The 25,377-nt window shown below is 48.6% G+C and overlaps 11 protein-coding genes across 11 annotated transcripts; 7 read left to right on the top strand and 4 right to left on the bottom strand.

Annotated features, from left to right (window-relative positions):
- Positions 1–378: 378 nt before the first annotated feature.
- Positions 379–1,734, bottom strand: N7520_000652 (C2H2-type zinc finger protein; the record flags this gene model as incomplete). The annotated part of the gene is made up of 2 exons (XM_057134587.1): positions 379–1,064; positions 1,185–1,734. 2 exons carry the CDS (start codon positions 1,732–1,734, stop codon positions 379–381), a joined length of 1,236 nt encoding a protein of 411 aa, XP_057000523.1.
- Positions 1,735–2,249: 515 nt separating this feature from the next.
- N7520_000651 (aldo/keto reductase family protein) lies at positions 2,250–3,326 on the bottom strand (the record flags this gene model as incomplete). Its single annotated transcript, XM_057134586.1, has 3 exons — positions 2,250–2,730; positions 2,784–3,216; positions 3,275–3,326. The coding sequence occupies 3 exons, from the start codon at positions 3,324–3,326 to the stop codon at positions 2,250–2,252; spliced, it is 966 nt and encodes a 321-aa protein (XP_057000522.1).
- A 1,562-nt stretch (positions 3,327–4,888) lies between these two features.
- N7520_000650 (uncharacterized protein) lies at positions 4,889–8,210 on the top strand (the record flags this gene model as incomplete). Its single annotated transcript, XM_057134585.1, has 3 exons — positions 4,889–4,982; positions 5,037–5,072; positions 5,128–8,210. The coding sequence occupies 3 exons, from the start codon at positions 4,889–4,891 to the stop codon at positions 8,208–8,210; spliced, it is 3,213 nt and encodes a 1,070-aa protein (XP_057000521.1).
- Positions 8,211–8,914: 704 nt separating this feature from the next.
- Positions 8,915–9,820, top strand: N7520_000649 (uncharacterized protein; the record flags this gene model as incomplete). The annotated part of the gene is made up of 1 exon (XM_057134584.1): positions 8,915–9,820. The coding sequence occupies one exon, from the start codon at positions 8,915–8,917 to the stop codon at positions 9,818–9,820; it is 906 nt and encodes a 301-aa protein (XP_057000520.1).
- Positions 9,821–11,049: 1,229 nt separating this feature from the next.
- N7520_000648 (MFS transporter) lies at positions 11,050–12,862 on the top strand (the record flags this gene model as incomplete). The annotated part of the gene is made up of 3 exons (XM_057134583.1): positions 11,050–11,528; positions 11,583–12,443; positions 12,520–12,862. 3 exons carry the CDS (start codon positions 11,050–11,052, stop codon positions 12,860–12,862), a joined length of 1,683 nt encoding a protein of 560 aa, XP_057000519.1.
- A 1,052-nt stretch (positions 12,863–13,914) lies between these two features.
- On the top strand, positions 13,915–15,272 carry N7520_000647 (putative phosphatidylglycerol specific phospholipase; the record flags this gene model as incomplete). Its single annotated transcript, XM_057134582.1, has 2 exons — positions 13,915–14,467; positions 14,521–15,272. The coding sequence occupies 2 exons, from the start codon at positions 13,915–13,917 to the stop codon at positions 15,270–15,272; spliced, it is 1,305 nt and encodes a 434-aa protein (XP_057000518.1).
- Positions 15,273–15,433: 161 nt separating this feature from the next.
- Positions 15,434–17,922, bottom strand: N7520_000646 (snoRNA-splicing protein PRP40; the record flags this gene model as incomplete). The annotated part of the gene is made up of 3 exons (XM_057134581.1): positions 15,434–16,399; positions 16,451–17,713; positions 17,782–17,922. 3 exons carry the CDS (start codon positions 17,920–17,922, stop codon positions 15,434–15,436), a joined length of 2,370 nt encoding a protein of 789 aa, XP_057000517.1.
- Positions 17,923–18,106: 184 nt separating this feature from the next.
- N7520_000645 (TRAPP trafficking subunit Trs65 domain-containing protein) lies at positions 18,107–20,000 on the top strand (the record flags this gene model as incomplete). Its single annotated transcript, XM_057134580.1, has 4 exons — positions 18,107–18,281; positions 18,341–18,616; positions 18,668–19,778; positions 19,835–20,000. 4 exons carry the CDS (start codon positions 18,107–18,109, stop codon positions 19,998–20,000), a joined length of 1,728 nt encoding a protein of 575 aa, XP_057000516.1.
- Positions 20,001–20,445: 445 nt separating this feature from the next.
- On the top strand, positions 20,446–21,627 carry N7520_000644 (Mpv17/PMP22 family protein; the record flags this gene model as incomplete). The annotated part of the gene is made up of 6 exons (XM_057134579.1): positions 20,446–20,511; positions 20,643–20,733; positions 20,810–20,835; positions 20,914–21,256; positions 21,319–21,485; positions 21,556–21,627. 6 exons carry the CDS (start codon positions 20,446–20,448, stop codon positions 21,625–21,627), a joined length of 765 nt encoding a protein of 254 aa, XP_057000515.1.
- Positions 21,628–22,479: 852 nt separating this feature from the next.
- pgkA (phosphoglycerate kinase pgkA) lies at positions 22,480–23,884 on the top strand (the record flags this gene model as incomplete). The annotated part of the gene is made up of 3 exons (XM_057134578.1): positions 22,480–22,545; positions 22,626–23,046; positions 23,115–23,884. 3 exons carry the CDS (start codon positions 22,480–22,482, stop codon positions 23,882–23,884), a joined length of 1,257 nt encoding a protein of 418 aa, XP_057000514.1.
- A 686-nt stretch (positions 23,885–24,570) lies between these two features.
- Positions 24,571–25,091, bottom strand: N7520_000642 (proteasome regulatory particle lid subunit SEM1; the record flags this gene model as incomplete). Its single annotated transcript, XM_057134577.1, has 3 exons — positions 24,571–24,604; positions 24,786–24,897; positions 24,980–25,091. The coding sequence occupies 3 exons, from the start codon at positions 25,089–25,091 to the stop codon at positions 24,571–24,573; spliced, it is 258 nt and encodes an 85-aa protein (XP_057000513.1).
- Between the last annotated feature and the right edge of the window lie 286 nt (positions 25,092–25,377).

Raw genomic sequence — 25,377 nt, 5'->3', positions numbered from 1 at the left:
GATTGATTTTTCTGTACCTGCACAAGATCTTTCAGCTGGTTAGGAGCACTGTTTTTGATGTCCATTTCTCATTTATTTAGAGCGAAAGCAGTGGTCCTGCTCTGGATCCCTTGACTACCATTGCTTCAGTTCCCTATTTGCAAAATCGTAAAAGAAAATAAGTTCATTATATTGACAAGGCCGTCGTAATGAGCGTGAAGGAGCTCAAATGAAATACTGGTATAACTGCGAAAGAAAGATAGACTATTCGTACAAAAATGTTAACCCCATTCTCCTCTCCTCCATCCATGAAAGAATACCCTTGCGCCGAAATAGAAATAAAGAAACCATGATAGGAACCAAAAAATCAAGATGCCAGAAGTATGAGAGAGCAGAAGACTAGATAGCGGCAATAGCCTCCTCTGTCTCTGCTTCCGGTTCTGGATCCATCTCAACTTCGGCTTCCATCTCCACCGAGTTAGCCCTCATTTGCTCCTGCTGCTGCGCAAACTGCCGCTGTTGCTGCTGTAGCTTCTCAAGGCTAGTCGATGGGTTCGACCCCGGGACAAGCGGAACCACAGGCTCCGCACCGCCAACAATGGCACTAAATAGTCTCAATTCCCCATCAATAAGGTCATCGAGAATAGCCTCTTTCTCGAGCCACGCGCGTTCACGCAGTGGTCGGATCTCATCCCACTGTGTACGCAACTGATTGCCCTCGTTCTCTGCCCAGAAGATCTGACGGCGCAGCAGTCTATACAAGTCGTGGGGGGGCATATTGAGCTCTGAATCCTCGAACCCGAGTTCAGGTCCATATTCAGGCATCATATTATCATCCGCGTCGGGGTCTAGTGGGGGCGCGGCGCTCATGGAAATTATGTGGTCGTGTGGCGTATCGCCTTCGGCGCCGAACTCCTTCGATGGGTGTGAGAGCTTAAGCCGGATGCGCTGCAGCTTGGATGCAGGTGTACTAGGGGCAGCACCAGCATTTGACTTTGTTTCTGCTTGACGGAGGGAGTCGATTTCGTGGACGGAGCGCATGTGTTTAGTAAGAGCGTCGGAGCGGGTGAAATTGCGATCACATTCTGTAAATCAAATAATTAGTTTGGCTATTTGAAAATTGAATCCCTCGTGGCATGGTAGAGCTTCTTTCCAGTCTTTGCATTTATCGAAGGATGGAGCGGGTTTGTTAGGATCAAGCGTACCAGGTAGAGTGCAGTAGAATGGCTTCTCTCGAGTGTGGCTCCTCATATGAGCACGAAGTGCATATGCACTGGCGTGTGTTTGACCTTTACGCGTGCAATCGGTCCACTCGCACGAGTACCGCTTCTGTCGGCTCCCGATGTGCTCATGATGGAGGTGCTGCACCAAGCCATCCATGTTGCCGAGGTCACCAACCACGCATCCATCCCACCGGCATACGGTAACCTGATCACCACTTTGACCACTATAATCGTCGTCCTGGTTGTGGCCGAGAAGGCCCATAAGGCTAGGGGAGTTGGGAACATCGCCAGAGCTGTCGGAGGAGATGGAGGCTGTTGGCGAGGCTGGAGGAGGCGCATCATCTTGAATAGAAGAAAGTGGTGTATTTCTATCCCATGAGGCTACTCCTCCTGTTCGCCGCCGTTTTGATGGAGGCATATTGGATGCTGACGGTGAATAAGCGCGGCTTTCCTGCTTGACGGACTCGTGATCCGAGTCGTCTGCAGTGCCAACAGAGGAAAGGGGGGAGCCGGGCGAATCGCGGGAGGCCATGGTCAATGGTGGCTATCAGCGACAAAGAATCTCTCAAAGGATTCACCAGGACAAAAGATTGGATTAGAATTGCTGCCGATTACTCCAAGGAGGGAAGGCCGAATGAAGCTGTTAGTGTCGCCATGGCCTCACGTGATGTCGCCCAAGCTTAAATTTCCCACTCCAGTTTTTCCTTTTCCCCTTTCCTCCACACAACGTAAATTACTTATTTATACACGGAAATGGACTAACACCAGGTCAAGACGCTGAAAGCTTTCATTCGATAAAACAATGGCGAGGTAAGCTTGCATGACTTATATTCTTTCTTCTCCACTACACCCTGCTTCCCTGATGAACAACAAAGAAGAATTCTGCAATGCAGACAATCTCCGTAACTGATCTCTCGGGGTCGGTCTCAGTGAGATTGAGTGTTGACTCTTCTACACTTGATCTGATTTATTAATTTAATAAATACTTGTTATTTATTGCTTTCAAGCTTCTAGTCCAATGCTAACAACAAAAAGCAGGTTGGATCCTTAGTAGCGCGGTCCCGAAACAGCATTCTCCTTGAGAATTGCATCGACCTCAGCCAACTCCTCATCAGAGAACAGCTTGACCCCCACCAGATTCTGGGTCACCTTGTCGACGGTTGTGCCACCGGGGATGGGGATAATAGTAGGCATGCCAGGCTTGTCACTCAAGCTCCGAATCCAACCCAAAGCCACCTGAGCTGGTGCAACACCCTTGCGAGATGCCAGGCTCTTGACCTCGTTAATCAGCTTCATATTCTGCTCAAAGTGCTCATCCTGGAAGCGCGCCATATGGCGACGGAAGTCGCCTTCCGGGATGTCGGACAGCGAGGTCACAGCACCGGTCAGGGCACCTCGGCCCAGTGGTGAGTAGGCGATAATGGGGATGTTGAGCTCGGCACAGGTCTTGGCAATCCCATTTTCGAAGATGTCAGTTGACCACAGGGACACCTCAACTTCAACGGCGGCGATGGGGTGCACCTTAGCGCTAGAAATTAGTTAATAAATAGTGTCCATAATGAAAACATTTCCGTCACATACGCGCGTCGGATAGTCTCGGCATCCACTTCACTCAATCCAATTCCTCCAATCTTGCCCTCTTTAACGCATTTCGCAAGGACCTCCACGGTGTGCTCGACCGGGAAGTTCGGGTCTTGACGCGCACACTCGAAGATATCGATCTTCTTCTTCCCGTCTAGGAGCTTCAGGCAGTCGTCAACGCTGCGACGAATGTTCTCCTCCGAGCCATCAGGAATCAACTGGCCAACCTTCAGACCACCCTTGATGCTGAGAACAACCTTTTCGGCGTTCTCGGGGTACTTGGTGAAGTACTTGTTCAACAGGTGCAGGGAGTTGTAGTCGGGGGTACCGTAGAGCTCTCCACCGTTCCAGAAGTTGGCACCGAGCTCCAGGGTCTTGTTCAAAGTTTCAAAGGCAACATCCTGAGGAGTTGGCTCAGGGTTCCAGGTCATTCCTGACAATCATTAGCTCAACTGGCCTGATCATCAATATGTTTCAGGGAGCGTATATACTCATGGTGCCATAGCCAGTGGGGCCGACCTCCTTTCCAACAAGAATAGGCATTTTTGAGTATATTTAGATTGTAATTTTGTTCTTTGAGTTTGGGAGAAATGTTCCGAGATTGTGGAAGAGAATTGAAGAAGTTTTCGTGAATGTCGACGTTGTCCGGGTATGGAGGGGTCATTTATATAACCCCCACACATCTTAATCAGTCTATTTTTTAAATTCTACATGTATTACCAACATTTTCGATGAAACTTAATTCGCTCCACTTAATTTGCTTAATCCCGGACCATGCTCCAGTCGACGGTGCCGTTCTCAATAACTATTGGCTAATTTTTCTTCAGCATGTTTGCCCCCGGTCTCCGAGACGTCAGCGGAGATAAGAGGTGGTGGGTGGAGTATACCCGGAGTTAAGACAGCCGAAGTCATAGTATACTGACCCTAGACATATCTATCATTAATTATGAATCTGGAAATGACATTTAGACTAGGATATGTTTGAAAAATTCGTCTGTTCAAGGCCCGGAGTTCATGCAATTCTCGGAATGTTGTGTTCCAAGGACCTCGGTACTTGACCTGTCTGCCAAACTTCAATGATACCATATTTTGATGCAACGATGCGTTACACCTGTTTGATTTGGTGTTCACGATCGACTTTCTAGAAGGTTAGGAAGAGCTTGTCTGTCTACAGCTCTGCTGCTGGTTGAGTCGAGATGCCTTGGCCCTTGGAACATTGAAGTGAATAGGTGAGAATAGTAAATTTTTAGCCATTCCATACTCTCAAGCCAAAAACTCTCGAATCTACCTATAGGATGATGGAAACCTTTCTAAATAGCTATCTGGGTATGATTTATATCAAGATCAAGAGCTTTAGTCTGTCATTTCCCTAACAGCCATTTGAAACATTGAACTATGATGGTCAAATGTCCCCGGGCAAAAAAGAGATGTATATATATATGTGTCAAATTTGACCAACCAACCTCCGAAGTCAGACTCGTACTCAGTGCTAGGACTCTAGTCCTTGCGAGTCATCAATGGAAGAATATGATTGGACTTATACAAAGATAATTTATGTAGAAGGTACAGTATCTTCACATGCAAAACATGTTGCTCAAAGCCTGAATTTTGGAGAGTTCAAATATTCGAATGGATGCTGGCTCTAAGGCTGTGAGAAGCATTTTTGGGCTTCAATGTTGACTTGTACAATACGAATAGATTATTAGGCTCTGGCAGAATCCATGGTTGCATTTTTCAGGGTGTTTGCTTCTGCCCATGAAGATGTGGTCTCCTGTTGAAAGTTATTTTATAGCAACTCTCACCCTATACTCACCCTAGCGGTACCCATAGTACTAGCTGCATTTAAGCCACGGACCGGTCAGTTAGTGCTATAGTGGGTGACCACATGTGAATCCTGACTGTTATATGTTTTTGTTTTTGAGTCAAATTCCATGATCTCTTCACTTTCACGTGTTTCAGAACTATATCAAATAAGCAGATAACGCGAGTATGGACCGAAGTGGTTTAGCGCGAGGGCCACAGCTGATCATGGGGCTGATCGGGTTGTTGCCCATTTCCCCACCAGGAACCGCTTCATAGTACGCGACGTCTATCACCTATTCAGCATGGATTCGCTCCCCTTGTCCGACGGAAATAGAAATACGGGATTTCAACTTGGAGTCAATCATGGACCCATCGGCGCAATCCATTTCGGATCTGGTACGTATGGGAGCTTTTCCACATAAAAACAAAGTTGACACTTTTTCGGCCCAGACCGAGCGGAAGACCCGCAACAGACCACGGACAACGGTTTGTACTACCCCGTTCCAGTCTAAAAGGCCATCACTGATGTCATTGCCATTAGGGGTGCTTCGGTCGCTGGCATTCCCGCAGATGCTGGATCGGAGGGACAACATCGAAACGTGCCACGCCAATACCTGCCAGTGGATTCTGGGCTCGAAGGAGTACCGAGCCTGGAGAAATCAGCCCCACGGTCTACTGTGGATCAAGGGAAAGCCAGGTGCCGGCAAATCGACTTTGATGGCGTTTCTGTATGCTAGACTCAAGGCATCACAGCCCGAGGATGACAGCCGGGGAATTCGACTTGAATTCTTCTTTACCGCCCGGGGCACAGATCTCCAGCGTACATCTCTAGGAATGTTAAGATCTTTACTGAATCAGATCTTTTTCCAAGACGCGACTATACGCCCCCAGGTACGCAAGGTATATGAAGAGCGGTGCAAGCAATTTGGGTACGGTGAACAGAAGTGGAACTGGCCACAGGTAGTGCTGGAAGAGTTACTTGTAGCTGCGATATTGAGATCATCTACCCAGCAACACATAACGGTGTTTGTTGATGCTCTCGATGAGGCTGGTGCAGACTCTGCTCAGAAACTAGCAGAATATTTCCATCGGCTTGTTGACCGTGCGGGCCGAGGAAAGCTACCGGTTAAAGTCTGTATTTCATGTCGACACTATCCTATCGTAGTAACTGCCAAAGCTGTGGAAATACATGTCGAGAAACATAATGGGGAGGACATCGCCACATATATACGTGACCTCCTTACCGACATAGTTGATGACACCTACACTCAAAAAGCGACGGATGTGCTGGCAGCGCACCTGAATGAACGGGCCAATGGGGTTTTCCAATGGGCTCATCTCATGATACCACTTACCAAGCGGAAGATTCTCGAAGGAGAATCCTTGGATGATATCCGGTGCTGGCTACGCAATGTCCCAACTGATCTAGAGAATGTATATGTGTACATCTTGGAGAAGGTAATAGATGCAATGAACAGGGACCAGGCATTCCTATTGTTCAAGTGGGTATGCTTGGCCGAGAGGCCCCTGACTGTGAGAGAAATGCGGTATGCCTTCGCATCCCATAACATGAGAGGGACGCCTACTATCAAGGAAGGATGGGAAAAGGTCGCAGGTTTCGGTAACAGCGAAACCATGATGAAGCGAAAAATTCTGGCTGTTTCCGGTGGGCTAGCTGAAACACTCCCAATCAATTACGGTTCCGACACTGTACAGGTGGTACATCAATCAGTGAATGACTTTTTGCGCTCAAAAGGACTGGGGCTTTTGTACCATCTTACCAGCACCGGCACCGACACAGTGGCTGTTGATGGCGGAAAGATTTTATCCCACAGCCACGCAACTATATACCGATCATGTTTGTTGTATCTAGCGACGGAATTTGCGACCTTGTTTAAACGTTTCTCCGATTGCAGTCCCTTGGAAAGACAAGGATTGGAGGAAAATCACCCGCTGCTACACTATGCTACCTTGCACCTTTTTGTTCATGCTGAAAAGGCAGCCGCCTCTCGAGCAGATATATTGCAAAACGAACAAGATGTGCTACAGCAAATTATTAGTGGATGGGTGAAGATTTGCAGATTTCTCAGGCCTTATCGATTCCCACCGGCAGGTACAAAGCTTATTCATATGGCTGCAGCTGCCAATCTACCTGATCTTCTGGAAGAGATGATTTCAGGTGGAGCGGATCTCATGGAGGAAGACGCAGATGGAAATTCAGCGTTTCATGCAGCAGCACTATGGGGACATCAAAAAATCGGAAGAATATTATACGAGAACGGAGCAGATCAAATGGCACAGAGTCACGATGGTACAACACCCTTAGTCGAGGCAGCTCGCCATGGACGACTGGGATTTGTTGAATGGCTCTTGACTGAAAAGGCCCAGTTTGAAACATCCCACGATGAAAGAAGAAATGCGCTACAAGAAGCATCGTGGGAAGGTCATGCGGGAATTGTGAAGCTGTTACTTGATGCAGGGGCTGATGCAAATTCCGGGGGCGGGAGATTTGGAAATGTTCTCCAAGGAGCAGCATACAGAGGAAGTGTTGAGGTTGTTCAGATGCTGCTGGACGCTCATGCAGATGTCAATGCCCAGGGTGGTGAATATGGGAATGCCCTCCAAGCAGCAGTATACTGGGGAAAAGTTGAGGTAGTTCACATGCTGCTGAATGCTCATGCGGATCCCAACATCCAGGGTGGCATATTTGAATATGTTCTCCTAGCGGCTGCTCATAATCGTGACTCGGATCAAATTCGAATTCTTCTGGATGCTGGCGCAGATTCATTGGTTGCGGACGAACTTGATCAAACGTTCCTTCATGTTCATGTCGCAGCTTTGACAGAAATATCAGACGTTCTTGTCCGATCTCCACGGTTAGCTCCCGCTATCAATAGGCGTGACAAGCTCTTGCAGACACCTCTCCATATATCTATCAACCAAGGTTGTTCCAGATCTGCTATAGCACTGCTTGATATGGGTGCCAATCCTTCCATTCGAGATGCTTACGGGAAAACCGTCATAGACTGGGTGGCAGAAGACCGGAATCTTGTGCTCGAAATTCACAAGCGCTGCCCTGAAATCGTCATCACCTCACGTGAGACCCAAGAATTGACTGTTCGTCAATCAATATTTCAGATTTCTAATACGCTCCTTCATTCACAACTGCGCGATCCATGGCGCCTCGTGCAAATACTAGGTCGTCTTTTGCTATTTGTCAATGATGTGGGCAATGCGGGCTACCTTTTTGGGCTCCACATATCTGATGAGCACCATTTTCCGAAAAACATTGTTATATCATGTGATAATTGTGGTTACTCCACAAAAACGGCAGGTCGATACGTGTGCAGGGACTGCGCCGAGGTGGATTTATGTCGGAAATGCGCGCAAAGTGACTGGCTCCTGATTCATAGCAGACCACTGCATAATCGAGAGCACGAGCTATTTGAAGTGCCTGATGTTTACGATAGCGATGATCGATCAAAGGGGACATCATCAGAGCGGTTCAATGCCTTCTTGAACAATCTCATTGACAGATATCCTACACCAGATTTCCACCCTGTTGACATTAATCCATCATATGATTCAGTGGTCGAACATTTGCGGAAAAGAAGAAAGGTCTAACGCCAGATGCTGCTATAGGCCAGGGTAAACTGATTTGGGCTGTTATGTTCGGCGTTCTTATAGTCAATTTAAGATATAAGTGCCTTTATGATAACGGGATAATGACTAAGTATGGGGCTCTTTTTGCTCACTGAGTAGAATTGAGCACGCCCCTGAGCAGCCTGAGTATTACCCACCTCAATAAAATGTAACACGCTAGCCCCGTTCACGTGCAGATTTTCCAAGCTCGCTTGCACAGTTTACTCTATCTAGAAAGGACGGACATCATCAATGTGGTCATCAATCGTGGTCATCTGGCTTCTGCCAAAGGTTTTCCGATCTAATTTAGAGAAGTACTAAATAGACTCGATGGTTGAACTAAATCGAAAGTTTGTGTTATCAAAATTGATAGATCTATCAAAGTTCTTGGAGTCCGACTAAACTCGGAACGGGTCTAATGCTCCTTCCTGTTTGACCTCCGATTCTCCTGCCTGCTCGTTCACGAAGCGGACAGATGAATTCATTTTTCCGCTTCATCCTCTTCTCAGCTTAAATCAATGCTGGTCTGCACCCATACTTGTGAATTGTTCCCAAGAACATTGACTGTCTGTCGGCTGAGAAACAGTGGCCTACGGTAGGATGACTGGTGAATTTGATACCTAAACCTTATGAGTCCTGACTAAGCAGTACTAGGTGTTTGACTCACGAGAGTCGAGAAGACCAAAATGTCGGTAATTATAGTGGGACTGGACTTGTCATCTAATCTCCCCATCATCTTATCTTCAACCTTCGACCTAGCCGCCGAAATGGACACCTTCGATTTAGACTGCTTTGATGTTGATCTTGCTGCTGAGGCGATCGGGTCGTCGGCCACCACAATTCTTTCGATCATTACCAAGTTGCGGAAAGAGGCTCGACCCGCGACGTTCTACGTCAAGTTCACAAATGTACCTCCTCAAGTTTCCGATAAAGAGCTCTCGAAAGGATGCCGGCAGATGTTTAATCCTGAGAATCGAACACTGATCGTCACTGTGCCGAGCGTACAACATGAGGCCGCTGCCGGAAACTTCAGCCGATTTTTCACCCAGACAACGATCGCCGCTAATATACCGATCCGCGAGTTCTCATCCTGTGGATCAACGCGGGTAAAGGGGATTTGTTGCTCGAAAGAGCCAGATGGCTCATTCTATGTCACTAATTTCCCTTCAACAGGTGGTAAACAATGGCCAACAGTTGTGGTCGAAGTTGGGCTATCGGAATCTAAAAGAAAGCCCCGGGCCGACGCTGCCTGGTGGATCGCCAATAGCAAGGGGGAGGTGAATGTTGTGATTACGATATCAATCAGCAAGTCAATCGCAAAAGTGGTCTTTGAAGCCATTGTGCTTATTCACCCAACCCCGATGTTACGCAGCGGTCCCCGGTATCAGTCAACAGTTCGGCAGTCAATTGTCCTCTCCCGGCCACTAGGTGGCCAAAATAAGCCGATTTCTACCACCCCTCAAACCCCACTAAGGATTTCATGCCAAGAACTTCTTCGTCGTTCGGCTGTACCCCCGGAGACCGATCCGGACATTCCAGTCCAGACTTTGGAGGATATTGCGTGGTTTATATGGAAGTTCCAAGATGTGTAGCTCTGTTGATTTTGCATTTCCCTTCTGTCGCCCGAGTAATAACGCCAAAGGATCTGTGTATTCGGTCAATCAACTTCCAATTCAGGCTCTGTGCTCCTAGGAGTATTTCAACTACTAGCCCCATTGTATACTAAGAAGACTAGAATCCAATAATGGGCACCTGGTGATTAATTCTATTGCATAAAGTGTCCACTATATGCTTCATTACCGCATATCCGGGGACGTCTATGCTCGGTGTGAATAACGGCCTCAATCAGCCTATAGTGCTGACGCTAAATCGGGCGCAAACTAGACAATTCATATACACATGAGAAAATTCAGCTACATTAATCCTAGGAGCCGTTCTGTACCCCAACCTGTTTGATTGGCTTAACATGACTTCTACGCTATTTCAAGCCACTCTACTGAGCCAATGATACATTCGATCTAGATACAGGGTATATCGGGAGGAAGCAATAGAAAGAGGTTTCCCGCGCTCAGGGGTACTCAGGTATACCATATAGGCCCCGTTAATAAACCCTACTCCTCTTACCGTATATGCCTCATCAATATCCCTGATAGACAGCCACCAATAAGTGTCTGGAGGGTGGGGAGCTTGACGGCACATTTCTTCATCGTGCGTATCGCTCCTAGGACGTAGGACCAATTGCATACGTGACTAAGTAGTACATATGTGCCTTGAGCCTGGTGACCCTGGGACGCTGAATGGTTCTATTTGCCTTAAATTTGTTAGTCACCATCTCCTAATATTAGCGATAATTACTAGAGAAAATCCCTATAGCCCGGCTAAATTGAAATATATATGGTGGACAATTATTTACCTGGATTACCAAAGACGGGCTCTCATCGAGTAAGTATACCGGTATAGTGAATCCTTGGAAAACTCCTTCACCTGTTAAACACGTAGGCATACCCACATGTGCAATATAAATATAGAGTATACCCTTGTCGAGGGAATGAAGAGAATCATCTCCGACATCTGGAGCCAGCATTACCCCCGCTATCTCCGCAAAGCTTTCGTCTCGCCTTTGTTTACGACTACCATACAGCTGCTGCCATCTTAAGATTAGGATTCCCTTTAATAATCTGGTGGTTCTCGTCTTGTATCCATGGAGATCAGTTGGCACCTTTTTCTGCCCTGATTAGTTTTATTCAATTTTTAAGTCTCCGGCTTGCCGGCTCGAACTATCTTTTCCCATCATCGGCATTCGACTCAGTCTTGGTCAAACATGGCAATGTCAAATTCATCGAGTGGTGTTGCAAGAGAGGCAGCACATCTGCCCAGCCGCCCTTACTATCTCAAGCTAGTTTTAGAACACACTTTGATTACCAGTCAAGTCCATGACTATGACTACCCCGGCAGCGGGACGACTGAAGATCCATACCTGGTGGACTGGCTTCCCGACGACCCTAAGAATGGCTTCAATTTGCCTCTAGCTATAAAGTGGACCATTGTCTTGATCTGTGCCTTCAGCACGCTAGTCTGCTCTTTCTCTTCGACAGTCTTCGCAGGCGCGATCATTCAGATCGAGGACTTCTTCCATGTAAAAGAGGAGATTGCCATCCTCAGTATTTGTCTCTATGTACTGGGCTTCGCCCTTGGCCCCGTTCTTTGGGGCCCGCTCCCTGAGCTTTACGTTCGCCAATCCATCTACCTTGTTACCATGGGCGCCTCGGTCTTGTTTGAGGGCGCGGCGACTGCCAGCAAGTCTGATGAGATCGCTGCCTTAATTGTACTTCGTTTTTAAGTGGGCTCCTTCAGCTCGGCTGCCATCTCCAACTCGCCTGGTGTGGTCGCCGACATCTTCGCACCGGCGGAGCGTGGACTCGCCGTCATGGTTTACTCCATGTTCCCTTTCCTTGGCCCAACCCTGGGCCCCATCTGCGGCAACTTCCTTGCTGCTGCTGCTGGGTGGCAATGGGTTAATGTTCTATGCACTGTCTTCTTCGCCTTGATGTTTGTTCTTGGTCTGATCTTTATGCCTAAGACTTACGCGCCCTATATCCTACGACGTCGCGCCACGATAATGAGCAAGGAGACTGGTAGAATCTATGTCAGCAAACTCGACGTCGGCCTCCCACCCAAGACTCTCACTGCCACTTTGAGCACGGCCATCACGAGGCTTATCATCATGGCGATATGGGAACCAATATCGACTGCCATGGCTGTGTATGCTGCCATCATCTATGGAATTCTCTACCTCATTGTCGCCGCCTTCCCTATTATTTTCATCAATGAACGCCACTGGAGTCAAGGTGTATCCGGCTTGTCCTATGTTGGCATCATACTCGGTCAGATCCTTGCTGTGCCCTTCTATATCGTTATTGAGGTTAAATACCGCAAAAAGATCGCCCGCCCTGGTGTTGTGCCGACCCCTGAGATGCGTCTCGAGCCATCCCTCTATGGTGCTGTGATGCTCCCTGTCAGCCTGTTTTGGTTCGCGTGGACATCATTCACTAGCATTCACTGGGCTGTCGGCCTCGTTGGCACTTTTTTCTTTGGGTTAGGCAATGTTCTTGTCTTCATCTCCATGACAAAATATCTTATTGATACGTATAGCCTGTTTGCTGCCACAGCAGCGGCTACCAACGCCATGGCTCGCGCCCTCTTTGGCTTTGCATTGTACGTTTTGCTAACCTCTGTTATCCTTTTTTATTTTGTTGGATTACGCAGCTAACAAGCCATCAATCTGAAACAGCCCCCTTTTCACCACGTACATGTACAATAATTGGGGCTCACAGTGGGCCTTATCAATCCCTGCTTTCCTGTCTTTGGCATTCATGCCTCGGCCCTTTATCTTCCTTCGGGTTGGCTCGAAGCTACGCGCCAATTCCAAGTTTGCCAACGAGGCCAAGAAACAACTGACACAGCTGCAGGAAGTACGCCAGAATGTGGAGAAACGATTTGAAGAGAAACACGCCGGTGATAATACAATTTCCTCTGCCACAGAGGCAGCTGTCGAGCCTGAGAGGGTCGCTGGTACGATTTCTACAAAATCAGAAATTACCGCCTTTGACCGTTCAGACTCCGGCTCAAATTGAACCCATCTACAGTCCAACTCGTTTTCAAAATGATAAATTTTCTTAATAGGATAGACTTTCAAGCTTGGCATTTGGATGGGGCTCCCTTCGTCCCCTTCAGTCAAGGTTCATAGCGTATCATATCGTGTAATGTGGCAATTTTTTTGAAAGGGGTGGTGGTGAGGAGGAACAACCAATATAAAAGCTCTATAGTATAGTCCAGCCACGTCTCGGGTGACATTTTCCTGTCTATATATGTGCATATGGTTGTGCCCAGCATATAAATAATCAGATCACCAAAATACCCCTGAGCATGTGAATTTACCAAAATCACTGTCTAATGTGTCAGTTGCTCCCTTAGTTCAGACATTCTTGATGTTTTCGCAGAATGTTGCTGGTAGAGGGGGTTTTACGAAGTGGGACAAGAATTATCCACCTCCATATTCAAAAACATTGCCGATAAAAAAGGATATGCTATGGGAACATCGTTGAACAAATTTTTCAGATTATGTATTTCACAGCCCTAGATGGATAATATTCATGGTTGCTTGTCCCTGAACCTTATTACGAAGTTAACTCGTCCGTTCCAACTTCTATTCTGTTATTGTTCCTGGCTTTTCAAGTATTGCAGACATTGTTGATCTTTCCTCCTCGGTATGTACATGCGACTTAAAACATAACCCCTCTTCAAATCCCCACTTCAGTGGGCCACTAGGTCAACAATAATGCGACGTCCCGTCGACGATCACCGTACACATGGCTTATTTAGACAAGGCTGTACGTGACCAAAAGACATTCAGGGACAACTGGTTTAGGTTGCCAATAATCGTCCAGGGGAGTTCCGGTTGCGTGGGGAATCAAGCAAACTTAATGATCTATGAGGGGTCTCAAGCGTCCAAGCTGCACTAGGCGGATTTTACAGGAGCGCGAAGCTCCGAAACCTTTGATAGATTGTTGGTAATATCCTAGGATCGGAAGGCGCCCTCGTGGGGCTTTCGAGATGCGACTAAAGCAAGGGATACATAAAGAGCCAAATCGCCTGCGTAGTTGTAATTTACAATTTCCCCAAGAAAATGGCCCTATCAACAGTTCTTCTCATTGTTGGCCTTGGCCTTGAAGCCACTGCACTCCCTGCCAGCACTGGCATGAAAAACATCAAAAATGTCGTTGTCCTCGTACAAGAGAACCGCTCGTTTGACACACTAGCGGGCGGATTCACCTACAACTCTGCGATTGACGGTTTAGTTAATAACGCCTATTGCAATTTAGCCAATGTCTCGGTTCCAACCTCGGAGAATGTTTGCGCAGCTGGAATTGCGAAGAACATAGCCTCCGATGACCCCGACCATACAATTACTGGTGGAAACATGCAGGTCTTTGGTACCTACCATCCCACTGCAAATGCCAAATCGTCAATGGGTGGCTTTGTCACCGAGCAGAGCTATAAATATGGCCTACAGGACAACATGATGGAGGCTGCTGAAGTAATCAATTACTATAAGCCAGATCTAGTCCCAGTGACAGAGGCCATGGCAGAGAACTATGTATTGTTTGATAGGTGGTTTGCAGCCGTCCCAGGTCCCACCAACCCCAACCGAGCATATTTGACTTCAGGAAGTGTTCATGGTAAGTGTTATTACCCTTCACAAACCTGTTTAGCCGTTAACAGCGAGGCTCAGGCCACGGGTCCAATGACAATGCATACATGACCTCAATGCTACCTCAAACATCCATCTTCGAGCAGTTGACCGAGCATAACATCACCTGGATAAACTACCAGAATACCACAGGGCATGGATCCTCGAGTTTCCTACCTGACGCACTTTTCTATCAATGGACCGCCCAATCAGGCATGGGAGACACGAATGTCCTTCCGATCGCCAAATTCTACGAAGACGCGAAGAATGGAAACCTGCCTCAATTCACTTGGATCAATCCCGAATGCTGCGATTATATGTCCATGCACCCAAAATCACCCATCAATATGGGCGAGAATTTCATGAAGAGTATCTACGATGCCATCCGTGGTTCACCCCAGTGGAAAGATACTCTTTTTATAATCACTTGGGACGAGCACGGAGGATTCGCTGACCATGTCGCTCCTCCCACCGGTGTTCCTGCTGGTGACAATATCCCGTATACCGAGCAGGCTCCGGATGGAAAAAACTATACTTTCCATTTTGATCGTCTCGGTATTAGGGTTCCGGCAATGTTGATTTCACCTTGGGTGGAAAAGGGGGTGGTGCAGAATAAGCCTAGTTCGGGGGATGGGGATTTCACACATACTTCTATTTTGAAGTTTATATCGGAGCTTTGGAGTCTGCCGACTTTAGGTCCGCGGGTTGATTGGTCGCCTTCTTTTGGGAATTTGATTACCAACAAGTTCCGAGATGATACCCCGGAGACGATGCCGAATGCTGCAGGCTACTAGATCGATGCTGAGGAGTTGGTACGTCTCTATTCTCTGACTAGGCTGGAGACAGGTATGATACAGGGATGGAGGGAAAGCTGCAGAAGGATAAAAACAGCTTGTTATGGTCATTTGATACTATCGAGCCAAGCTGAATACTGTAGATAGTGAATTGACCCTATCTAGTCCTCTTCGATCTCGCCTTCTTCACTGCCGGAATGTATGGCCTTTTCATCATTCTTTGCCTCTTCTTCAGGAATAGCTGAACGTTCTCGGGCACGGTCTCGTCGAGGCCCCTTGCTGCGTTCCCGTTCACGACTATCCCGACGATAGCGCTTCACGGATCGGCTGGCTACGCTCTCAGTGTCGCTCTCCCGTCTGCGTCTGCGGTCTCCACCACTGGCCGTGCTGCGAGTATCCCCGTAATCAAGTTCGTCACGGCTACCACGTGGGTCGCCGCGAGTGCGGTACAGACGCTCACGTTCGTCTTCCCGACGGTCAAGATCTCTGCCGGGACGGCGACCACCGTCCAGGTCACGGTCGCGAGGTTCGCGCTCACGATGGCGCTCTGACCGACTGTCTCTGTCACGATCGCGATCGTCGCGGGTGCGGTACGAGCGTTCGCGATCCGCTTGGGCCTTGCGACGGTCTGCTTCGTAAGCATCAGGCTCTGGACTGCGGCTGACGCGACTGCCACCTCGTCGTTCCCCTCGGCTGCGATATTCGCGATCGTAGTCCCGGCGGCTTCTGTCGCGGTCTCGTAGTTCGCGGTCCTTCTCGAGGTCTTCCTCCTTTTCTTTAAGACGTCGGATAACCTTCTCGAATGCAGACTCTCGCAGTTCGTCGGTTTCGACGGCCTTGTATTCTTCGTACTTTTCTAAACGGGGCTGGACCTGCTCCCACGTGTCTGTGGTACGAACCGGGGGTTCAAGGCGCTTAATCCGAGATCGGAGAGCATCAACAGCACGGCGCTGATGGCGATCAGCGGCGTGTTTCTCTTCTTCGTCACGACGGATAGCTTTGTCTTGAATGCGCTGGAAAAGAAGTTGAAGAATCTCCGGATCAATTTTGGAGGTGCGACGATCAGACTCAACGGCAGATTTGAACTCATCGAAAGTAGTCTTGGCGGTAACCTCAAACCGTTTGTCCTGAAAGAAAGATTAGCACAGTCCAAAAAGCTGAAATTCAGGTTCACTCACATCAAGAACGTCCAGCACGTCATTGCGAGGAGCGCGGAGTGAGCGCTCCTCCTCCTCGACCATGTCCCAGAACAGATCGAGAGGGGTTGACCCAGACTGTCCCAGCATACCTTGGTATCTAGGATCATTTTGAACCAGGGGACGAATGTTCATCCACTTGCTGCCGGCCTTGATCTTCCCCTGGGACCGCAGTTCTTTCAGCAATTCAATGAACTGCTCTCGGCCGCGGCGCTCTTTGCGGGCTTGGATAGCCTTCTGCTGCTGGCGTGCATCATTGAAAGTGCGTTCCAAGGACTTGATGTGATCTTCAAACGCAGTTAAAATATCAGATTTGCTCAGGGTCTTGAACTTATCGTCACCCTGCACCTTCTCATTAGACTCAATGACCGCCTGAGCCTCCGACCAGCGCGTATACGGCTCAAGATCCAGACCATGAAGTATGCTGACCAACTCGTCCAGGGCAGCCTTCCGCTTGGACGCCTCTTGCTCAAAGTGAGATTTTCTGAGCTCGACAACATACTCTTCGAAGAGCTGTCGCCTCTCATTTTCATCGTTGGTGGACCGGAAAGTAGTCTCACCTTCAATAATGGGACGAATGGTTTTCCAGCGACTATAATGCTTGATCTCAGGATGCCGTTGCAGCATGGTATTGAAATCTGCGCGGAGCTTAGCGAATCTTTCTTTCGCTCGGTCCTTTTCCTGCATGCGAACCTCGACCGCGTATTTCTCAAAGGCAGATTGACGGTCTCGAGGGTCCTTGAGAGAACGATACTGCGGGTCTTTGATTGTTGCCCGCATAGTTTGTTCCCACGTCCAATCGGGCTGCACGTTGTGCCGCTTGAGCATCTTCATGAAGGCGCCCTCGGCTTCCTCGATGGAGCCGTACTCAGGCTCAGATGTATTGAAAGCCGGTGCAGCAACCATTCCGTTAGTGTCGAAATTTCCATATCCACGTCGGTCATTGTAGCCTCGGTCACCTCGGTCACCTCGATCGTAGTCATCGCGTTCACGCTGGGAGTGTCCGTAGGAGCTGGAGCCGCCTGCAACAAAAGAGGGCGCGCTAAGAAAAGTTAGTTCACGATTTGAAAAAAGACAGGAAGCAACGTACGCAGTTGGAACGGCTGGAGTTGGAGGAGCCTGAGCGAGCGCATTCTTGTAAACCTCGGGCATCTCCCATGTGCTTTGCTTGTTTTCCGTGTTGTACCAATACTTGCGTCCACCCTCTGCTGTGTATTCCTTCCAGGGTTGATCTGCCAGGGCGCGCTAAAAGAGAGGAAGGTAATGTTAGTGCAATGTTCATTCAAAGGATTGGTGACCATTGAGATGCTAACCTCGACCGGAGTCATCATCTCCACAGGCTTAGCCCATTGTGTTGCTTTTGTCTGCACATTATAGTAGTAAACTCGACCATCTGCATTGCGCGCCTCCTGCCATAAGGCTGAAGCACCACCTGGGCCACTCATTGGATTCATGGTTGCAATAGCGTAGCGGTTGATGAGATGAAGGAGATGAAAAAGCGAAGCGCCGATGAAGCTACTTGTTTGCAGTGTTTGCACTGGAACCTTATCATCCGTTTATCTCCTTATTGCGGCGCCCACTTTGTTGTCGTCTACCCCAGCTTGTTCAGATCAATTGCATGCGACAATTTTGGTCGCAATGCCTGGCCTGGAGATTCCTGGAGATTTCTTGCGGCATGCAGTTCTGGAAACTGTTGTGCCTCATTCCCCGGGACTTGATCTAGAGGGGGCCCTGACCTCCGCGCTAGAGGAGGGCGCAGATGATCTACCATCCGTCCTTGCCTCAATTCCTCAGCGCTCTATTCTTTTCTTCGGTATGTTATGGACTCAATGTAAAGATATGGAGATTATGTTACTAAAAAATGTAATTTAGATGAAACTTTACCCGTTCGCATCGTCCTACGGCTCTCCGACTGTACTGAAGCTACCTTAAGGCATTATTTGCCTGGCCTGGAAGTTAGGCTCGATGTATATGCCGTTGATCCAGCAGAATCCGTTGCAGAGAACCCCACACCTACTCGAGAGGCCATATTTTCGGGGGTCGTGGATCTAGATGAGGAACCACTGGTGGTTTTCAACGAGTTCGAAAGCGAAGATGGTACAGCTGGAAACCATATTTATCTCATATGGAGCATTGACAGCTTCCTTAGTAAGTCACTTTGGAACTACCGCTTAATATGACTCTGCTAACTATCCAAAGAGCGCCCTAGAAACCGCATCCAGCACCCCTCGCTTTTGTTTATTGGCTCGGCCACCTTGAACCCTTCAGAAGGCAGTCGATCAAAAGATCCCGAAGATGACTACCTCCCTCCGCTTGTCCCCGCATCGACGAACATGTTGCAACCATTGGCAGGCGACAAATCTCTTGCCCACAAAGATCCATTCCTCCCCGCATCCAGATTGCTACGGGTGGTTCCCACTGCCTACAGCGAAGACCCAATCTACAACATCCAGCAGCAGCATGGCCATCCATTTCGTGTAGTCCCTGCAGCCAGTGCAAGGATCCGATATTCGCGGGCTAGCACTTACACTAGTGTTCCGACAACGATTGCTAGCCTTGATTTCGAGGTAACTCCGTTTCTGAACTGTGAAGTCTCATTCGATAAAGCAGAGTTGAAAATATCCGAAGGAGCCATTGAATCCTTGTCCAACATTCCTGGCCTCGCTCTTCCTTTGACGTGCCGCCCCAGAGACGATGTGACCCTGGTTTACAAACTCACACCAGAGTATGGCCCGGAGACTAACCCTTCCTCCACCGCGGTGGTGAGTGTGCTAGAGATCTCCCTTGGCGCAGTGATTCTTTTGTCCGATGGCTGTCAACCACGAATTTCCATGGAATGGAAGACCAATGTGGATTTCTCCTTGGCTCTTAATCCTACCTTTGGCGGACCCAGTACGGCACTACAGAGGACAAATCGCCCCACGAGTCTATCTGTGTCTGGCCAACCACCATTGATCACTGCGGGCCGTAGTTCTCTACGAGAGCGCGCCTACTCTGTTACCGATGTAGGGGTCACTATTTCCTTTACCGGGCCGATACGAGTGCAAGTTGGTTCGCCATTCACATGGGGTGTTTTCATTGTGAACCGCTCTAACGTGCCACGTAAATTCGCATTGATCGTTATTCCACGTCGCAAGCGAATTGACCCGCGGGGCCATGTTGCGCGTCCTTCCACCGCGTCTATTTCTAGTAGAAAAGAAGACCAAGTGGCTGAAGCCGTGACAGATGATAATATTGTGCATGCCATGCAAAAGAGTGTTGTGGGTCAAGAAGCTGAGTTAATCAGTTTAAGTACTGACATCCGAGTTGGGTGAGTTTGATTCTATTTTTATTGTGATCTAACCTGACCTCTGATTACCTTTGTAGGCCCCTTCTACCTGGAACATGCCACTCCACCGAAATCAAATTACTTCCACTCGCTACTGGTCCTCTGCATCTGGAGGCTGTTCGACTAGTGGATGTGAATACGAATGAAACGACGGATATTCGAGACTTGCCAGACATTCTGGCTGATGACCAACCTCGATCTTAGTATGGGAAATGAGGAACCCCAACTGTACATTTTTTAGTAAAAGTGAGAACATAGAATACCACATGAAACAGCTATACATAATTCTGAAATCACTGTCCAATTCAAATACATACCAAGGTAGTACGTTGTGATAGGACAAGATGATAGGACAAGATATATAGCGCAAGGCTGAGAAAGTCAGTGACGTTGAGTTGCATCCAACGTGACTTGTCTTTAGTCATAGCGGAGTCGAATCCACTTTGGCTTTTGATCTGGGGTAGATAGTATTTCCTCTGACTATCTCTATTCCTGTCTTCCTCCTTGCCCCTACACTTTTCAGGGAAATCATAGCCTTTCTTCGAATCTGGTTACTTGACATTTGCGTCATACTGGCGCGCACCGCCCACCCGGAAATCTTATCATCGATCGAACCTCCATAAATCCGGCCCACAGCTCTACCTACACCATGATCGCCGCCACGAAGCGAAAAGTCCTTGATGGAATGAACCGCCGGTACATTTACGGTCGCGTGGTACGTATCTCTTCTCTCCTGTGGTTTTCTACGGGAGAGCAGAAAGCCCAACTATTTCACTGATGGCTCCGGATCCCTTTCCGACTCTTTTGAGCCCCACGGCTGACTCGGTTGCCTATCATGGGTTATAGCCTCTCCTACACACAATTATTTTCCTCATCGAGATGGCTGTAGCTACTCGAATTGCCGCCAAGTTCAACACCTACTATGCCGAAAAACCAGGTGGGTTATATGTCGTGTTTTCCGCTGGATCCCGGTGTTGCGGTGTGCGATGTAGCTGACTGGGCTTGCGATACAGTGCTTACGACCATGGTCACCAACGCGGTAAGCTGACCTTCTTGACACACATATACCTTTGAACAATGCACCGGATATGGATTTGGTTATTGACGGTGGATATAGGTGCTTGGTGGGGTGGCCGATACGGTTGCGCAGCTGATCACGGCGTTTAGGCTTCGAAAGCAGCAACGATCACAGGAGGACAACGATTTCATTTCGATAGAGATAGAAGACTGGGATAAGACGAAGTCGCCGGCTGTCGGAGAGATAGGATATGTGAAGAATGCGCTGCCCCCATTCGACTTTGAGCGCCTGACTCGGTTCATGGCGTATGGTTTCTTCATGGCCCCCATACAATTCCAGTGGTTTGGATTTTTGTCACGAGCATTCCCCCTCACCAAGGCGAATCCGACGACTCCTGTATTCAAGCGTGTCGCTTTTGATCAGTTGATCTTTGCACCCTTTGGTAGGTGTTGCTTGTCGTTACGGATAGTTTGGATTGAAACTGACCTGCCCGGGATCACATAGGTCTGGCATGCTTCTTCTCATACATGACAATCGCCGAGGGTGGTGGGAAGAGAGCTTTGACACAGAAATTCCGTGATGTATACCTGCCGACTCTGAAAGCCAACTTTGTGCTGTGGCCAGCGGTGCAGATCCTCAACTTCCGAGTTATTCCTATCCAATTCCAAATCGTATGTATCCACAGCCAGATATATGAGCTCGAGCTGGAGCTGGAGCTTGCCATACTGACTATACATACAGCCCTTTGTCTCCTCCATTGGTATCGCATGGACCGCGTACCTTTCACTCACCAACTCCTCCGAGGAGTCCTAAAAAAGCGCGCTCTCACAGCGACATTTTATGATCACGATCCGCCTCTGATTATATACTGCATTTGTGTTTGGTTCATTCATTCAGGCGTTCCGGTCGGTCCACAATTGTGGTTTTCATGTTCTGGGTATGAATGCCTGGGAGGGGGGTGAATAACAGGTTTGCATAACAAAAGGTCTTTCGTTTATGCCGTGGGAACAATTCAGGTACACTTTTCTTGTACTTTTTATGTTATTCACATATTTGCTAGGGTCGCTATTGGTGGTTTTAAGGGATGTTTAGCTTCGTTTTGTTTTGATTGCAATGGCAGTGTTTCCGGTGTCACGAAAACATCCCACCGCCGTAGCGGCTATTTACAATTCCAGTCTGGCCAATCGAATAGTTGCAGCCGGCGATCTCCCCAGGATTCCCCGACTCCGAGGCTATAGAAAACCCCAGGACGGTCCGGCATGTTCCGTAATGAACGGAAGCTGTGACATCAGTCCCGCATCAGCCCGATCATAGTCTCCGAGGACGTCTAGAAACTTAGGAGAGAGGTACCGATAGCTACCGAGATACTTATTGTTTTCGCCGATACTTCATAATGTTACGAAGTACAATATCCAAGTGGAGTACATGACAGGAAAGTACCGATTGTAACATCATCTGGATGCGGGCATGTTGCTCTCACCGGGCCCCACCATGAGTGCTTGCCCCTCCAATCTTTACTTGTCGCGACTCACCGTGGCCCTGATTAGTTCCTTTTAATCATTTCCCCTCCTGCATTAATTCTTCGCATATTCCATCCCCTGAGGTATGTACCTACCTACTCTCTAATTCTTCAAATCTAACCCTTAACCCAGACTACCACACACAATGTCTCTCTCCAACAAGCTTAACATCACCGACGTTGACCTCAAGGACAAGCGTGTCTTGATCCGGGTATGTCATCTCTTACAGCCCAATCCCCCTCAATCTACTGCTCAAAAAGAAATCCAATTGTTAATACACATAACGTGCAGGTCGACTTCAACGTTCCCCTCGATGACAAGTTCAACGTCACCAACCCTCAGCGCATTGTTGGTGCTCTGCCCACCATTAAGTATGCTATTGACAACGGCGCCAAGGCCGTTATCCTGATGTCCCACCTGGGCCGCCCTGACGGCAAGGTCAACCCCAAGTACAGCCTCAAGCCCGTTGTTCCCGTGCTGGAGGAGAAGCTCGGCAAGAGCGTTATCTTCACCGAGGACTGCGTCGGCTCCCAGGTCGAGGAGACTGTTAACAAGGCCTCCAATGGCCAGGTTATCCTGCTGGAGAACCTGCGTTTCCACGCCGAGGAGGAAGGTAGCTCCAAGGATGCCGAGGGCAAGAAGGTCAAGGCCGATAGTGCCAAGGTTGCTGAGTTCCGCAAGGGCCTGACTGCTCTTGGTGACATCTACATCAGTATGTACACACCAGCTATCCTACAGTCCCTTTTGAAATGTCGAATTTTCCGTACTAATAATTCCCAGACGACGCCTTCGGTACTGCCCACCGTGGCCACAGCTCCATGGTCGGTGTTGAGCTTCCCCAGAAGGCCGCCGGTTTCCTCGTGAAGAAGGAGCTGGAGTACTTCGCCAAGGCTCTTGAGAACCCTGCCCGCCCCTTCCTCGCTATCCTGGGTGGTGCTAAGGTCTCCGATAAGATCCAGCTGATTGACAACCTGCTCCCCAAGGTCAACAGCCTGATCATCACCGGTGCCATGGCCTTCACCTTCAAGAAGACCCTCGAGAACGTTAAGATCGGTAACTCTCTGTTTGACGAGGCCGGCAGCAAGATCGTCGGCGACATCGTCGAGAAGGCCAAGAAGTACAACGTTGAGATCGTCCTGCCGGTCGACTACGTCACCGCTGACAAGTTCTCTGCCGACGCTACCGTCGGCGCTGCCACCGATGCCACCGGTATCCCAGATGGTCTCATGGGTCTGGATGTTGGTCCCGAGTCCGTGAAGCTGTACCAGAAGACCATTGCCGAGGCCAAGACTATCCTCTGGAACGGACCCCCTGGTGTCTTCGAGCTGAAGCCCTTCGCCAACGCTACAGAGAAGACTCTCGACGCGGCTGTGGCTGCTGCCCAGTCCGGCGCTATTGTTATTATTGGCGGTGGTGACACTGCTACCGTCGCTGCTAAGTACGGTGTTGAGGACAAGCTGTCGCACGTTTCCACCGGTGGTGGTGCTTCGCTTGAGCTGCTCGAGGGCAAGGACTTGCCTGGTGTTGCTGCTCTGTCCAGTAAGTCTTAAGTTTGCTCTGCATAAAGAGTTAATATTTTCACGAATTTTAATGTACACAGTCGATACATTTCCAAAATCAAATGTTCAAATTTCAAATGATCTATTTCTTGTATAGAAGCTAAGTCGCTGAGTCGATAGATACGAGGCCGAAGCTTTGAGTCTTGTGGGGACCTTGGAAGGGGGCTAAGAGCTGTAAATAGATGACAACTATAAGACTACATGAGAATTGGGCAGATAGCGTAAAGATGACGAGCATAGATCTACATTAATCAGAGACGCAGGGAGATCCCTTGTATTGCTGTAGCTGAACTGAGCATCTGGAATTCAGAGTGTACCCCTCATCACTCCATTATAGAACGTCCAAGAACCAAAGCGAAAGCCTAGACATCCCATCCAGTGATAATCGTGCTCCAGCAGAATCCAAATCTACTCCATGCATAATCTCCGTCATCCAAGTTACAGACCACCGAAACTGTCATCTGATCTCATCGATCCTAAAGAAAGTAGATTGAAGGGGTATAGTGTATGGTAGTGTATGGTATGCGTATGCGCTCGGTAGAGGTCTCAAGAGTCAACAGAATTCCCATTTCATCTATTGCTTTCCCACGACTCTTAAGCTGGGGCGCGGCTCCGGATTTCAACCTGTGGCTTGTGCGTATGTGACCGTCGTTTTCTCTTGGATTTCGTGGATTATCTTAGGACGAGGCTTGGACCTTCTTGAGTTCTTCCCTGTAGATTTAGAAGGAGATTAGCAAGCTGTATCTATTTCTGTTTTGCGTGGAATCGGTAAAGGAAGGTTGAGCGGGGGTGGAACATGGGGGCGAGTTGAGGAGCACCCCTCCCAACCCGAGGAGAAAAGAAGAAGAGAAGCTTGGAAAAGACTCATTCAAGCGCAAATGTTTCAACTTACTTCAGCTGCTTTGAGAAGTCCTCTGCGGCATCGTCGTCATCCCAGCTCTCCTCCCACAGGTGCTCGTTGCCTTCGTTGGCGGCTGACTGCTCAGCTTCTTCCTGGCTCCAGTCTAGGTTGAGCTCTGTTAGCGTGTGATATTCGCGATCAAGTTTGGCCAGTCATTGCGCGTGGATTCGCCGGGTGGGATCTACCTTCGACGGGGAAATCCTCGAACTCGTCATCCTCCTCCAGCACCTGGGGCTTCTGTTGTTGCTGGGGCTGTTCAGAGGGGTTGGCCTTGTCTTGGGATGTGGAATTCGACATTGTGATTAAGAGAGAAGTTCCTTGTAGGAGAGGAATATCTCTTGTATTCAGATGGAGTTGATGAGGAAAGTGATGGGGTTTAAGGTGTGATCCAGAGCTTGGTGGTCGGAGCTGAAGGTCAGTGACCGTTGACTTAGTCACCAGATCGGCGATTAACTCAAGTCCAAGTTATGTATGAACAACGAAAACAAGAATCTTATTGATTATTTTCATGCATAATGATATCAACAGGAGTTGTAAAATGAAATGGAATAAAATAAAATAAAACAAATGAGAAAGACCGAAC

The sequence above is a fragment of the Penicillium odoratum genome (genome assembly GCF_028828045.1).
Source record: "Penicillium odoratum strain IBT 22623 chromosome Unknown utg000001l_segment0_segment0, whole genome shotgun sequence".
In the NCBI taxonomy this organism is placed as follows: Eukaryota; Fungi; Ascomycota; class Eurotiomycetes; order Eurotiales; family Aspergillaceae; genus Penicillium; species Penicillium odoratum.
Note: the sequence above shows the minus strand (reverse complement) of the source record. Positions and strands in the feature narration are given on the sequence as shown.